The sequence below is a fragment of the Carassius auratus genome, chromosome 29 (genome assembly GCF_003368295.1).
Source record: "Carassius auratus strain Wakin chromosome 29, ASM336829v1, whole genome shotgun sequence".
Lineage (NCBI taxonomy): Eukaryota > Metazoa > Chordata > Actinopteri > Cypriniformes > Cyprinidae > Carassius > Carassius auratus.
In genome coordinates this window covers 3,249,442-3,265,845 of record NC_039271.1, presented here as the reverse complement: position 1 = coordinate 3,265,845, position 16,404 = coordinate 3,249,442, and the positions used below count along the sequence as shown (strand labels likewise).

The 16,404-nt window shown below is 32.6% G+C and overlaps 1 protein-coding gene across 2 annotated transcripts in view; it reads right to left on the bottom strand.

Annotated features, from left to right (window-relative positions):
• The window catches only part of LOC113047870 (receptor-type tyrosine-protein phosphatase zeta-like), a 30,459-nt gene that overhangs the window by 5,855 nt on the left and 8,200 nt on the right, over nt 1-16,404 (bottom strand). Inside the window, exons 2-18 of one of the 2 annotated variants that reach the window (XM_026209214.1) lie at nt 16,304-16,369; nt 11,702-11,881; nt 11,088-11,239; nt 10,026-10,121; nt 9,877-9,943; nt 9,631-9,788; nt 7,839-7,989; nt 5,977-6,161; nt 5,674-5,800; nt 4,916-4,968; nt 4,459-4,834; nt 1,893-2,037; nt 1,543-1,634; nt 1,118-1,203; nt 805-825; nt 534-630; nt 369-451 (exon numbers count right to left, since the gene is read on the bottom strand). In XM_026209214.1, the coding sequence (XP_026064999.1) occupies nt 369-451; nt 534-630; nt 805-825; nt 1,118-1,203; nt 1,543-1,634; nt 1,893-2,037; nt 4,459-4,834; nt 4,916-4,968; nt 5,674-5,800; nt 5,977-6,161; nt 7,839-7,989; nt 9,631-9,788; nt 9,877-9,943; nt 10,026-10,121; nt 11,088-11,239; nt 11,702-11,881; nt 16,304-16,369 (2,135 nt within the window). The remainder of the gene's footprint in view (nt 1-368; nt 452-533; nt 631-804; nt 826-1,117; nt 1,204-1,542; nt 1,635-1,892; nt 2,038-4,458; nt 4,835-4,915; nt 4,969-5,673; nt 5,801-5,976; nt 6,162-7,838; nt 7,990-9,630; nt 9,789-9,876; nt 9,944-10,025; nt 10,122-11,087; nt 11,240-11,701; nt 11,882-16,303; nt 16,370-16,404) is intronic. The other variant, XM_026209215.1, reaches the window with a different exon arrangement.

Sequence of the window (16,404 nt, the reverse complement as noted above, 5' to 3'; positions counted from 1 at the left end):
AGCAGCACTTCTGTTTTTAACAATAATCAGAAATGTTTCTTGAGCAGCAAATCAGGTAGAATGATTTCTGAAGGATCATATGACACTGAAGACTGGAGTAATGATGCTGAAAATACAGCTTTGATGACAGAAATAAATTACATTGTAACATATACTCACATAGAAAACATATACTCACATAAATTGTAATAATATTTCACTATATAAGTTATTTTGTTGTATTTTTGATCAAATAAACGCAGCGTTGGTGAGCACAAGAGACTTTAAAATCCCAGCCCCAGCCCCAATTATAGTGTATATATCAGTATATATATATATAATGTTTCATCATTACAGCATTCAAAATTTGGTCTAAAATTTACACTTACATCCACATAGTTGGCATTAATGTAGTCCCCTGCTTTTCCATCTCTGTCAGAGTTTAGAGAGAGTTTAACTCGACTGTGATCATCTGAGAGTACAAAAAAGGCTTATCAGTCATGTTTTTTTATTTATATATAATATAAAATATAATATGATATAACGTCTCATACAGGCCAGGATGTTAATGTATCTGTTCTTGATCTTATTGTCTGGATGGTTGGAGCTGTCCGTAGTGCTGCAGATGTCCACCGTACAGCCCTGAATCTCCTAGAAGAAACATTTCATCCCATCACTGACAGAATCATACCTCAAAAACTATTCCACTTGATCATGCATGCTAATCATGCATAGAGCAATACTGACACGTCAATACAATGAACAGAAGAATAACAACCATGCAAAAGAACAAGAAACACTGAAACAAAGGGAGATGTGTCTTACCTCGTAAGACTCTTTCAAGATCTAATAAAGGAGGGGGTGAGAATGTAGAGAAGCACAATGAAAGTCACCAGTGCAGGTACATGAGGCACGTTTGCATGTGTTTTCATGCTACAGAGGAGTTTAGATAGGGCAAACGCTCTGTGGGTGTCCATGCAGATGCCTGTACATCCCCCCCTTTACATGCTGCCCTGTTGCTCTCATATTCAGGAGTTTATGACATAAACCCACTTTTTCATATGTTTAATAAGGTGCAATGCTTAAGTTTAGGTATTTAGAAATGCTAAAAAACTGAAGCGATAAAAATCACAAGTACCTCAAATTCTTTGGCGAATGTGTGATTTGCGTGAAGATCAGCAACGTGTTTTACGAATTCCTTTACTGGGAGAGCTTCATTGTCCTCTGCCAACAACAACAACAACAAAAAGATTTAGAAACAAATAATAAATAGCTAACAAGAAATGAAATAAAAAAATAAAATGACAAGCCATAAAATAAATAAATAGATAATATTTATTAATATTTATAATTGAAAATTAAAAAAAATATTTATAATTGAAAATAAACAAATAAATTAAAAAATAAATTAAAACAGACATTAAAACAAACAAAAATGATGAGGCATGAAATACATAAATAATTAAAATGAAAATATGAAAATAAAGGCATTAAATAAATTAATTAATGAAGTAAGATATAAAAGAAAATATATAATCTTTTTATTTAAGTAGTTTTTGTTACCTGAAGGCAGAAGAAGAGGGGTTGACGGGGCAGATATGGCTCGGGCTGAAATGTTGTCCTCTGCATAAAACTGTGCAGTCTGAAAGCACCTTCTGTAAGACACAGATGGAAACATTTAAATATTCGCTTTTTACTTTATGAGAGAAGAAAATTAAGATACTCTGAAAAAAAAAATTAAAATGCACAGACACAGTAATGAGAAATCTGGGGAATGTGCCAGATTGTCATAAAATGCTCCTAAAAATGCAGTTTTTTAAGTGAATTAAAAAGGTTTTTAGCACAGATGCATGTGGCACACGTCATCTTAAAGCAAACACTGACATACAGACGCACGTTTGAAGATCTTATACCTCCAGTAGATGAGAATCCCCACCAGCACCAGCAGACACAGGACAGTGAGCGTCGAAACCACAGCCAGAGGAACAACTGTCCTCTTCTCCTTCTCTGTACCTCCCACCATCCCGACACGAGACTCTGGACTGCTGTTACTCGCCTCTGATGATGGAAACAGGAGCAGTCCTTAACCCATCCATTAATCAATGATGCATTACACCATATTCGGCACATTCGAGGAGCTACAAAAATGCAACCAACTGCTAACTCAAGCCGTAAAAGCAGTCATGTTTTCATCTTCCAAATGTTGAGTTTTACCTGCGTTCTGGTCTTCCACTGACTCTTGGATAATGAGTTCAGAAATTAAGAGCGTTATGGGAATATCATCTCTTTGAGAGATCACAGACCCTCTTTGTCCAGAGCCAGTGTCAGACTCTGCTGACCAGGTCACCCATGACAGAAAAGCCTCTGGTTCTTCGGTGGTGGCCACCTCTCGCTCGCTCTCAAAGTAGAAAGTAGAGGACAGTCCCTCTCTTTTTTCATCTTCAGATCTACCGCTGTAGCTCAGATGGGAGTCTTTGTTAGCCGATCGGATTTGGTTGAGCTTCCATTCCCGGTCGAGCTCCTCCAGAAAGATCTTAGACCCCGATCTGCCGATTTCTTCTGAAGAAGGAAGATGAGCAGAGCCCTCATCCAAAATAGTAGTTGAGGATTCATAGAGATTTGAGGCATCATGGACCTTTGACGCCTTCTGATTAATGAACGATGTGGCTGTAACAAACACGTCTGAAGAGTTAAGACTTTTCCTCTGGAACCGTTTATGGCGGAGGAAAGAAGCCCTTGAAAGTGCTAATCTACAGCTGAATTAATCTACATTTATCTTGCAATACCTAAAGCCACCTCCAAGGGGGCGCCATCAATATGTAAAGAAGGTAAAGGAGCAAGAGAGGAACCACCACCGCTTGTGCAAAACACCAGAGAAGAGAGAGTCAAACAGGTGCATTACAAATACCCAAAGCTTTTCTTGAGTATTTGTGGCACAAGACGGCAATCAAGTTTTTATTCCATGTATATGGTAGCAACTGCACCACCATCAACTTGAGCATTTCTGAAAGTTGAAAGAGTTCGTGCATGACCTGTATAACCTGTATGAGTTTGTTTCTTATGCTGAAAAGGAAGATTTTTTTTTTGTAGAACGTTAGAAACCAAATGGTTGATGGTAGCCATTGACTTCCATAGTATTTTTCCCCATACTATGGAAGTCAATGGCTACCGTCAACTGTTTGGCTGCCAACATTCTTCAAATGATGATCATTTGTGTTCAGCAGAAGAAAAACTCCTACAGGTTTGGAACAACTTGAAGGTGAATAAAAGATAACAGAAGTTTCATTTTTGGGTGAACTATCGCGTTAAAATAGTGATTCCCAACCAGGAGTTACAGATTCTGAAAGACAGTTTTGCATTATTAAACCTGTAAATTTTTGTAACCTATTAGATAAATGAGAATGCTTTTGCTTGGGGGTGATATTTTTTACATACATGGTTAGCTTTTTGGCACCATACGAGGATAAATGACTATATTTACGAAACGTCTCTTTTGGGCTTCATCTCGAGATAAATTCACCATTCGAGAAGGTTTTTGAAAAAAAGAAGATAAAGAGAGATGAAGAGAATTTTTCAGGCCTCGGTAGAAATAGTTTGTAGCTTAAAAGTTAATTATTTTAATATTGGTAATGTTAAATTATTTAAAATTAATGATTTTCTGGTTTTCCCTCTGTGAAAAAAGAAGTGCACTTAATTGTATCTGCACTTGTAATGTACTTTAAAACTTTTACTTGCACATAATAAAATATTAATGAAATAAAATGCCCTTTTAAAGAAAGTACACTTTCATGACTGTTTCCATACACCTAAGTACACTTTTAAAAAGTTTTACTTTAAGTATATTTTAAATAATTTCATTTTAATCTTTTGTTATGCTTTAAAGTAGTACACAAATGTTGATGCATTGAGTAACATACTAAAGCACATGAATATAACAGGGAACTGTAGTGTGTTATTTAGTTTTAAAGTTAATATATTTTAAATGTAATTGCAATTTCATCATTACAAATGTGTAATTTAAAATCTACTGAAATACAAAACATGGCTTATCATTATTTTCCACAGTTCACTTATGAATTATAAAGTATTTTTGAAACGACATAAAGATTTACTTAAAAATGTAAAAAAAAGCCCTCTATTAGCATTTCGTATACATTTTAACTCCAATACATTTTCATTTAATTGCAATTAACATGCATTACATTCAGTTCACACTTACGTATATTCTTTTAAAATACATATTTCCATAATAAGTACTCGAATACCTAAGTATGCTAAAAATGTGCTTCTTTTTCACAAGTGTGATGTTCACGAAAGAGATCTTGATATGATGAAAACTGTTGGGAAACACAGCGATCACCATACTACCTAGTACTATTGCAAGCCTCACCGCTAGTCATCTTCACGACTTCCCTAAAAGCAAGTTAGCATTCAGTGAGGTTTTGATTAAGAAAACACCTGAGAAAGACCATGTCTTACCATTAAACAGGGGCTGAGTGCTCTGAGAAATGATCTTCATAGATGCTGAAAGCGCTGATCCAGTGGTGACAGTGCTAGCGTCAGCTATTGAGGTTGTGTTCACTGCAGGTTTAGCGGTGGGTTTTAAAGTTTTGGCTGTCATGTTTGATGTTTCTTGGTCCTGAGCATCAGGCAGCACAGTGAGAAGGTCGTTGTTTTGGGCTGGGGTGATTTTTGTGGTGCTGAGGATGTCCTCATAGTAGACATCTGTGACCTGCATGTTGCTGTGAGGAAGGTGGGCGCTCTCCTCTGGAAGGAGTCTGTTCAGTGGACGTTTGGTCTCATTTCTGTTCTTGCTGTTGCCGGGCGGAGAGCTGGAAGCAGGTGATGTTGTGTCCTGAAATTATAATATTTAATGTTTTACTCATTGAAATCCATAAAAGTGCTCATGATTCATCATTTATGATTTTGTTATCACCTCATTATATTCCTCTGGTTCTGTTAAATCTCCAAAGGGATCGGGCTCATTTACTGCGGCGTTAAAGGAAATTTCAGTAAATTAATTTGAAGAAATAAATATTCATGCAAAAAAATAGGGTGAATAACACACACAATATAGAATATGTCATATTTAACCCCAAAATAAGAAATGTTTTTATTTGAGATATTTTCCATATAATAATACTATACAAAAATGTGTTATTAAGCACATAATAATAACAATGATAATAATTATGATTGTTGTATATTATTATCATTCCAGTATACAGTACACAGTTGTTTTGTATTATTTATATATATTCAGTAAAACAAATACTACATAATTATCATTTATATAATTATTATTATTATTACAGTACATTATAACTAGACAGCTGTTTTGTATAATAATAAATAAATTCAGTAAAACAAACTATTGTTTTAAATTCTTATTTAAGCCACATCTGCAAAGTACATTTTATTAAAGTACATGTTATTATAAAAATACATGTTATTCTTTAAGGTAATAATACAAGATTATTAATATAGATTATTATATAATATAGATATTATACAAATGTGCCTAACTGTAAAGGAAAAATAACTTTTCTTTAAATAAAAAAAATAAATAAAAATACATCTTTAAAATAAATGTCTACATATATTATTAGGGTTTTTATTCAGTTTATTTCACTTCGTAAAATATTACCTACACATTTTTTGATATTTTTGTGAGATTTTCCAATTTTTGTTCACCTGGGTCTTCGAAAGGCATGTCCACAATCACCTGGTCACTCATTTTTCCAGTCAAGCCATTGGTGCACAGCGCCACCACCTGGACAACATAGCTACTGTTCGCCAGCAGATGATGGATAATGGCTCCCTGGAAAAACAAGATACCATAGTATACCATACCACCTGTTTCTATCCACCAGGACTAGTGTAACCTTGAACTATCAGCTTTCATTTGACAGTGCTGAGTGAAATATAGCCCTCCTGTACTTCACTCAACACAGTGATGTTAATGATGGCTCAAGTGGATGGTCTAAAAGCGCTCACCACATCCTGGTCTCCGTCTGTGAGATACTGTTGTTTTGGCGGGTCTTTGCCCTGCAGTCTCTGGTAGGTGATGGAGTAGCGCTCAATGGTGGTGTCATAGACGGCCCGCGGCCGTTCCCACGTCACCACGATCCCCGTGTAGTTCTGAGAGTCGGCCTGCAGGTTCAGCGGCTCGGAGCTGCACACTAAACACAGAGAGAGCTTAACATTACTGTTCAAACTGAGTTTAATAGACTGTGCAGTTTCATTACAATTACTGTTATTAATGTATGATTTAAAAATAATTTAATAATAATAATAATAATAAAATTCTTAAACAATATAGTTGTATTTTGATAAATATAATATAAAATATAAAATCAAAACATATTTAAAAAGGTAAATAATTAAATAAAAAATTATAGATACATTTTGACAAAAGATTTTTAAATAATAGAAAAATAGCATAAAAAACATAACATAAATAGGATCACTAAAAATGTGACCAATAAAAATAAAATATTTAAAGAACATAGAAAATTCCTTTTTTTTTGGAAAAGTATAGCTACATTTTTGTAAAATAAAAATAAAAAATTCTTAAATTGAAATGTTAAGTTACATTTTTTATTAAAACAAATAATAATAAAAAAATTTCCCTAATTTCTTTGAAGGAAAGCAATATTAAGCAATAAGCTACTAGATACAGTTTGTTATATTGTGAATATTCAGATGGAGAGCCTGAGAGAATATTGTTATTGCAAAACAATTTTTCTAATAAGGAGCCATAACTTCAGTCGAAAAAAGCAATAACTTACAAAACTGCTTCTAAACACAGAAAGATAACATCTTAACATTACTGTTCAAATTGAATTGTATGGACTGTGCAGTTTCATTGCAATTACAGAATATGAATGTATAATTTAAAAATTATTTATTAATAATAATAATAATAATAATAATAATACAATTCTTATATAGTTGTATTTTGCTAAATATAATACAAAAAATAATATCATATGACTAAATAATATATACACTTTATTTATTTCATAAAATATAAAAATATTAAGAAGATGCATTGAGTAAAATCTGATTAAAGATTATAGTTACATTTTGACAAATATATTTTCTAATTAATATTAAATCAAAATAATCAATATTTTTTTCATAAAAAAATAGGATCACTTAAAATTTAATCAATGAACAAAATATTTAAAAAGCTAAAGAATAAAAAAAAAATAAAAAATTATAGATAAATTTTGACAAAATATATTTTTTAATAATATAAAATGTATTTTTTTTTTCAATAAAACATAAATAGGATCACTAAATATATGATCAATAAACATAAAATATTTATAGAACATTAAAAAAATATTTTCTTTTTTTAAAGGTATAGCTACTTTTTTTTTCTTTTTTTTACTTAAAAATTTTGTAATTTTTACCCTAATTTCTTGGAGGGAATGCAAGATTAAGCAATAAGACACTAGATACAGTTTGTTATGTTGTGATTATTCAGATGGAGAGCCTGAAAGAAAATATTGTTATTGCAAAAAAAAATTATCTAATAAGGAGCCATAAATTCAGTCGAAAAAGCAATAACTTACAAAACTGCTTCTAAATCAAGTCTGTTTGAAACTGAATTGGGGCATTTGTTTTCTTGGGAATATGCCAAAGTGGGGTTATTTAGCAACACACACTCGCTGCAGGGTTTTAAAAAGCACATGCATGTGTGTCCAGGATCAGATCAGAGGAGGAAGAGATGCATGCAAACCCTCCATTTGACCTTGAGAGATGACCTCTCGCTCCTCTCTGAACATTATTTTAAATGAGTGTACTGTATGTGTTAGGCTGCGGTGTTTGAGTGTGCGTGGTTTGCATACTGGGTGCAGGAACTTCCTCTGTGCCCGTGTAGGACGAGAACACTTGTCCCATGAACTGCGGCTGTTGTTCTCTGTAGTTATTCTGCAGGTAGTCGGTCAACATGACGTATCCGGCCTGCTGTATGGTCATCACCTCACAGAACACCTCCAGCTACAAACACACCAAAACACAGAGTCATGAGATGGCCACGAGATGATCCTGATTACAATTAATACATGAAAAAAAATTAAAATAAAAAAACTTAAATAATTAATAATATAAAAGTAAAAAAATAATATAGTTAGTTTTTGTTCATTATATAAAAAAAACATTTAAATTAAATAAAAATATACACAATTTTGTATAAAAATAGGATTAAAAAAAACTTGTGGGAAAAACAGTCAATATACATATAAATATATTAAAAAGATGCATAATTTATTACAATTCATTTTACATTTTGTTAAATATTTAAAAATAATAACAAAAATATATACTAATTTGTATTTTTTCATCTACACACACACACACATATATAAGATCACTGAAAATATAATCAATAAACAAAATTTATAAAGAAGAATGTAAAAATACATTTAAAAGTCTAATTACATTTTGTTAATTTTTTCACAATAAAATTCTATATAAAAACCAGCATAATACATAAATAAAATATGGAAACTATAGAAATAAATAAATAAACATACAAATTATATAAAAGAAAAAAAAACAAGTACATAAGGAACAGTTAGCTCATCATTATGGCCAAATAGATATTTAGTTTTGGATGATGACTGGGTGACAATCTCACCAGATAGTTTAGGTTGAGAGACTTACAAGAGTTACTATAGCCAAAATTTTTATATATATATATATATATATATATATATATATATATATATATATATATATATATATATATATATATATATATATATATATATATATATATTGTGCATTATACAAAGAGCATTATACAACAAAAAAAACAAGAAATTCATTATACTAAAATGATACACAGGATTGCCTTTAAATTGAAATCAAGATTAACGAGTGCGACAGCTTTGTATGCATGAGTGAGTTTATGCAATTTCCCATCAGTAATGAGTTCAGACGAGACAATAAACCAGTGCTAAAGATTCATCAGCTTTACTTCAGCATGCCTGTATGCACCACATCAACATTTCATGCTCAAGAAACAGTCTGTGCTTAAAGTGGATCAGGCACGAGGGCAGGGAAAAAAATAGCAACACACCCGCATGACAAAAACCTCCTCACGTCTTAAAACTGAGCTTTACAGTGCAGCTGGATAAGAGAGACGAGTTGTGTAGCTGACATCGAGGGCTTATCTCTGATCCAGCTGAAATATTAATGCACAAGCCTCCGTTTGCTTGAGAATAGTCAGTGGCTGCAAAACTGACCCCAAATTTATCACTAGCATGATCTTCATTCAACTAAATGATGCATTGCACAGAAAATATGGCTAATAAATACAACTGCATGCAGCAATTAAGGAGCCAAGAGGATAAAAGAGTTTTGGTGAGAGTTTGATAAAGTGTTTTCATGACAGATAATGATATCATAAGTTGCAGTGGATTTGGCAAGAGCCGAGGAATCAGAAGATCTAGCCCTTATGGTGCAAACGTTATTAGCATACATTTTCTGTGGGTGGCACTAGAGGGTTTGAGTTAGAGTCTCCAAATTTGCCATGGTTAATGTCCAGACTGTCCTCTATCTGTGTGCCAAATGTCATAACTTTGCCACAGGGAGACGAAGAAGAAGATGAAGAAGAAGAAGAATAGACGTTCTGACCTGTGCCTCTGAGATGGCCACTGTGTTTTTAAACACAATCCACTCCACGTTTTCGGAGCAGGGCGGCGCGGTGAGTGAGCCATTGTACATGAAGTATTTTTCGGTGGACTGTGGAAGCAGAGCCAGCAGAGAAAACGCTTCCAGAGCAATGCTTTTACCTTGAATATAAGAATGCTTGTGTCATTGCAATTTGAAATAACGAAAAGCTTTGTGGATGTAATCTAAAAAAAAAAAAAATTGAATTACCAAATCGGCTCACGCTGTTCACTCCTTCAATGATTGCCGCATAGTCCTGGTTGTCTTCAATACTGGCCTAAGTAACAGACCGAACCAGGTCATTATGATAAAAGAGCTGCAGATATGAGATAATATGCAGATGTTTGTGAAAATGTCACCTCGAACAGAACAGCCACAGCAGTAATCTTTCCTCCGCTACTTATAGCCTCGTCGATGGATTCAACCTCCTCGTCATTAAAGCAATAGATCTGCATCTGTGAAAGAGAGAAACACAAATTCCAACCATTTTCATTTTAGCTTGAAATTGGCTTAAAGTTTACATAAAATCACACCTATGTGACTGACCTAATTTACCCTGTTTTTTATTAATTTGTATTTTTGGGGGGTATTTTATATCTTACTTTAATTATGTATTATATATATATATATATATATATATATATATATATATATATATATATATATATATATATATATATATATAATGTTGTATTTTCTATATTATATGGAAGGTATTTATTTATTTATTTCGCTATTTTATATTAAATACTGAATGAATATATTTATTTAATATAGGAGTTTAATTTCTTTTTCATGATATGTTTAATTATATATCACAGTATAATATAATATAATATAATATAATATAATATAATATAATATTTGCCTGAAAATATTTTTTCTATTATAATAATAATTATTATTTTATATTAAATACTGAATGAATATATTTATTTAATATAGGTGTTTAATTTCTTTTTCATGATATGTTTAATTATATATCACAGTATAATATAATATAATATAATATAATATAATATAATATAATATAATATAATATAATATAATATAATATAATATTTGCCTGAAAATATTTTTTCTATTATAATAATAATTATTATTATTATTAAGTAAATATTAAATACTTGGAATGGAATGTATTTATTTGATAATCTTTAGATTTTTATTATTATTATTGTAATCATTCCTTCATTTATTGGTAACAGAGGTTAAAAAACAACAACAACAACAACAACAAATATAATTCCAAGATTAAATTCCATTACATTTCTATTAAATACCTCCCACAATATGTTCTACTGAATACTGTTGGACTTATGAATAAAGCCACATTATTATGGATGCCAAATACTGTACATTGTAAATGCATTGCCAACCCAGCATGATTAATGTTGATTTAGACGTGTGGTGAACTTTACCTCCAGGGGGAAACTGTTTCCGTTGAGACTGTGTTCAGATCCGTCTGAAGTGGTGTTACATCGGCCCCAATGGAACGTGATTCTGCCCACTTTAAACCTGGATCTGAGCCCACCTCCGCTTATGAAGTACTGACCGTTCAAACTGATTACCACTGGAAACACCACACACACACACACACACACACACAAACTCAATGACCACTTGACATGTAATAGTGTTCTTCGTTCAGCACGCCTAATTGCTCATATTTCGCCATTCACCTTCACTAAAAGATTCATTTCAAGCTTTGCCTTTTGTGCTGAGATAATCAGTCATTCTCACAGCGTCAGATCAGAACAAAAGATTCAGTGCCAGCTTTTGCGCTCCTGTAAATGCACAGACACTTTGAAAAAAAAAAAACCACCAGCTGCCATACACAGGTATGAGAAAGAAAGAAAGAAAAGCGTTAGATTTTATTCTTCAGCAGCTCCATTAGTCTTCCAGTGATTCATCGCAGGCCATCGCTCTGGGGAGTTAATATGTCAGTGTAATTTCATTGAGTGCTGGTTAAAAGTGAATTCAAGTGCCAGACATGTTTTATCTTCAATCCCTCACATATGGAAACACCCCGGACCTGTTTTGCCGTCGTTGGTGATGGTGGTGTATTCGGTGGTGGGTTGGTCCCAGTTCTCCAGCTGCAGGTTCTGGTACTGAACCCTGACCTGTGTGAACTCCTCACTGATGTCAATGGGAGACTGTCTGGCATTGCCACACACTGGGTATTTCTTTACCCAGTGTTTCTGGTTCAGGGACCCTGAGAAGAACAAGGGTAGAAGAAATAATCTTAATACTAGCAGACACTTTTATCCAAAGCTACTTACACGAGAGGAACAAAAGCAATTTGCTAAACAAAAAGAATGCAGAAGATCAGGTAATGATTTGTTGTTTTACTTAATTGACCTGAATCTTTACTGATTTGTAGGTAATTTATGTCAATAAGGTGAAAGTGCTGGTCACAATTTCTGTCTTTGAACCTTTTTATTTATCTTTTAGTTTATTTATTCATTTAAATAGTCCTGCATTGTGACTATATACATTTATTTTAATTATTAAAAATAAATAAATATTAATTTATAAAAGCAGAGATATTGCATACAGTCTTTCAGTGAATATGAAATCAAAACTAAATGTAGAATAATTATACAAGAACTGCATAAAAATCTATAAAAAGTCATTTTACAAAATGTAAGACCAGCTATCCATAAAAAACTTTAATAAAAAATAATTTGTAAATATTATTAAATAGTATTAATGATATTTTTAATAATATTTTTTCATATTTATGTTAGATGGTTATATTACTTTTTAACATGCATTACATATTTTTAAATAACATAAAATAAAATCATATATCAATAATATACAAAGAGCAGCTATTCACCAAAAAAAAGCCTTGTCTGATGGTGAACACTTAAATAATAGAAAATAACAAAAAATGTATAACAAAAAAAATATAATAATTATACTATAAAAGAACTATAAAAATGCTATAAAAAGTAGTTTTATGAATACAAAAAAGAGTACCTATCACAGAAAGCAACTTTAATAAAAAATTACTTTAAACATTATTAAATATATAATATAATATAATATAATATAATATAATATAATATAATATAATATAACTAGAAGTTTTTTTCTGCATTATATTTCCTATAAAGAGCCAAAAATCTATAGTTAATATCTTAATATTTATTTGATGTATTTTATTAAAGCATATGCCAGAGCTGAGGCTTAGTAATCAAATTTGTATTTCAGTATTTTCCTGATCTTCTTCTACAGAAATTTTCCTGTTTTCTCTGTTGTTTACTTCAAATAAAAAGGCCAAAAATATCAAACAAAGGCATAAACCCAACTGATTAAAAGTGTCCACGAGGATGTGTCTTTTAGACACTAAATCTGAATTAGCAGATCTAATGTTCCCTGGAAGGATGATTAGAGTGTATATTTTCACAGTGATTTCACTTTCAGCTCCTGTGTGGCAATTCATCACCCTCTTAAGCTACAACATAATTAACACGTCCCTAACAGGCTATAAAAGATCACGTCCACCATGTGAGGACAGCAGAACCGCATCCGCTAGGTACTTAAATATCGACAAATGTCTGCAATCAGCCTGACAGATGGATAGACATCAACAGGAAAACAGCATTTTGAACTATGAGTCTGTCAGGATACAGCGGTGTGCATCTGGATCCAGCAGACACTATGGCAAGCCATTTTAACATTTAATACTCATAATATACTAGCATCTAGTTTCATGCTACGAAGAACTTATATTTTAGCTACTAGTATCTTTTCCATTGAGTACTAGTGCTTATTCATCAGTTATGTTAGCAACTGGCGCTTATTCATTAGCTGCTTATTCATTAGCTACTAGCATTTTTTCATTAGTCACTCATGCTTATTTGTAGCTACTAGCATTTATTCGTTATTTACTAGTGCTTATTCATTAGCTATTAGCGCATATTTTTTAGCTACTACCACTTATTAATTAGCTAGCAGTAATTATTAAATTATCTACTACTGCGTATTCTTTAGCTAATGCATATTTTTTAGCTATAGCAAAAATTCACCATGTTTTTATTATAGTAAAAGTTTTCTTGGCAGACTGATTACCATTTGTATAACCACAGTTTTACTACAAACACCATGGTTAAACTATGGTTAGTGTAGCAAAACCAAGGTAAATTTATGGTTATCCTGATTTAACTGCAATAAACAATAACCATTGTTAATTTTATTAGCTACTAGCAATAACTGGCTACTAGCAATAACCATTGTTAGGGGATTAGCTACTAGTGTTCATTCTTTAGTTACTAGCACTTATTCATTAGATACTACTTTGTTACTAGTAACTTTTTAAAAGAGTCATTAGATAGGAGTACATATTCATTAGATACTACTTCTTATTTATTAGATACTTCTTTATTACCATCAAAATAGATACTAGTACATTTTAAAGATTAAAATGGCTTGCCACACACACACACACACACACACACACACACACACACACACGGATATGCTGTAATCAAAGAGAAGCGCTGCTGCTATGGAAACTGCTAGTCTGTGGATGCGGCATAATCACAGAGCCAAAAGTAATTTAAAGGATGATTTTGAGACCTCTGGGCTACTCTGAGATTTTGAATATTTCTAATTTTCTAACAGCACGTGGGGTCAGATCACTCACGATCAGAAGCTGAAATAACAGATAAGTTTGGCCTATGACGCATGTGAATGAACTTCTTTCCACAGAAGGAGGTTAGTAAAGGGGAGAAGTAAAGCGAACAACCTGTGTGAATGTCTGTGGACTAACTACAGACTCATAAAGGAGCATCTACCTTCTCTGATGGTGAGCAACTGAATAGTAGGCTACAATATAATACAAAATAATAAAATATATAGTATAATATTTAAATAGTTTAACAATTTTATATATTATTTGTTTTATTTTATTGAATATCATTTTATACAAATACAGGTACATGTAACGTTAATACGATAAATGTTGCAAATGATTTTTTTTACCTTTTATATATTAAATTATATATACATAAAAATGACAATTTAAACAAATAATTAGCTGCATTCATTTAGTGATTTTTTTATATTTAACATATTTCTTTAAAACTTTATTTTAAATAATATAAATAAGTTTATAAGATATATTATAGAAGATATATATATATTAATATATATTCGGATAATACTCATAGTTAATATGTAATAATTCAACAAATAAATGCATGCAGCTCGAGTCCGAGTAACTTGAGTCGTTAACATGACTGCATGCCGATTAAAAATGAACCTCATAAATGACTGATTTGGAATGCCATATTAAGCACATATTACATGAAATATTAAATGAAATGAAAGTAAAAATTACTTGTGATTTGCTTTACCTATGAAATGTAAAAATTATGAAGGCTACACTGCAAAAATTGTTTGTTAAAAATGAAGTTGTACGTAAAACATTTATTGGAGTACGTTATACAGTCCTGCCACTTTATAATTTCACATTTAACTCAAGTGTTACCTGCCTGTTCTTTTTTAAATTGACTAGCTATTTCTAAATGAAAATGTATTTATTAATATATTTAAATACACTGCATGAAAGGTAATTTAAAAATAGCATAATAGGTGCTCTTACATATATACATACACATTAAAATTTGTCAGTGAGGATCTGGGGAGAGAAACAAGATGCTGTGGAAAAATTCAACTGATATGGGGCACTGCACTGTTGAACATTTTCACAATTAGTGCATAATAAACAGACAAATAAAACATGAACCAAGACAGACATTTCCCACACACCAGGAGGGACAGTGAAGCATTACAGAGTCACAGTGGGACTGTCAGATGAAGAACCGGGGGTCTATGAACAAACTAGTATTCAAGCTTGAACAACTTCTGATTGTGGCGAGAAGGGTTTACGTGAAACAATGAGAGTTAAAATAGAGGAGCGTGTTTCGTTCTCTTTCTCCACAGGTTTGCGCTGTGCCTCACAAGCATGCATTCTTTCACATGGTAATTCATTTAGTTTTGACTCAGTGAACACACACACACACACACACACACACACACACACACACACAAAGAGAGAGTCCGTATCCTACTCTTCACAGTCAGACAAACAAGTTTTCAAAAGACAGTAACATTTGACTCTATGCAGACTAGCCCCAGTTTCAACAAGACAGCACTGATCATCTCTTTAAGAAACCAAGACATGATGTTCTCCCGAAGCTGATCTGAAACATGGATTGCGTAAAGTGCGTTACAAACAAAAAGTAATATATTTTGAACAATATGTCTGGCAGAACACTGTCAATCCCATTCAAGTGTCCTCCGGCTTGGTTTAAAAGCCACATGTCAAGGCCCTCCAACAATCCTGAATAACACTTACTCTTTTGAAAGACTCGAGTGTCTTAAAGTGTCTCAGACTTTCAGCTAATCTCTGCACTGGCAGGTCAGTGGTCGACTCACTGCCGTCGTTTCTGATGGAGAACAGACATTGATCCGTCATTATTCACTTCCATCTCCTGCTACCTTATCCCTGTATCTCGCTCACAGGAGAAAAACATTTAAGGTGTTTGGGTTGAAGCCAGTGCTCTGCCACACTGGAGTCTGGGGAAAAGCACACAACAAGGGCGTTTGTTCACGGTGAACCCACCTGTGTAAGACCAGTCAACGTCCTCAGCGAATTTGCGCTGACCTCTCAGGTACGACACAGACAGATCTGGAACGAGAAAGATGAGGAGGGCTGGAGTCAAT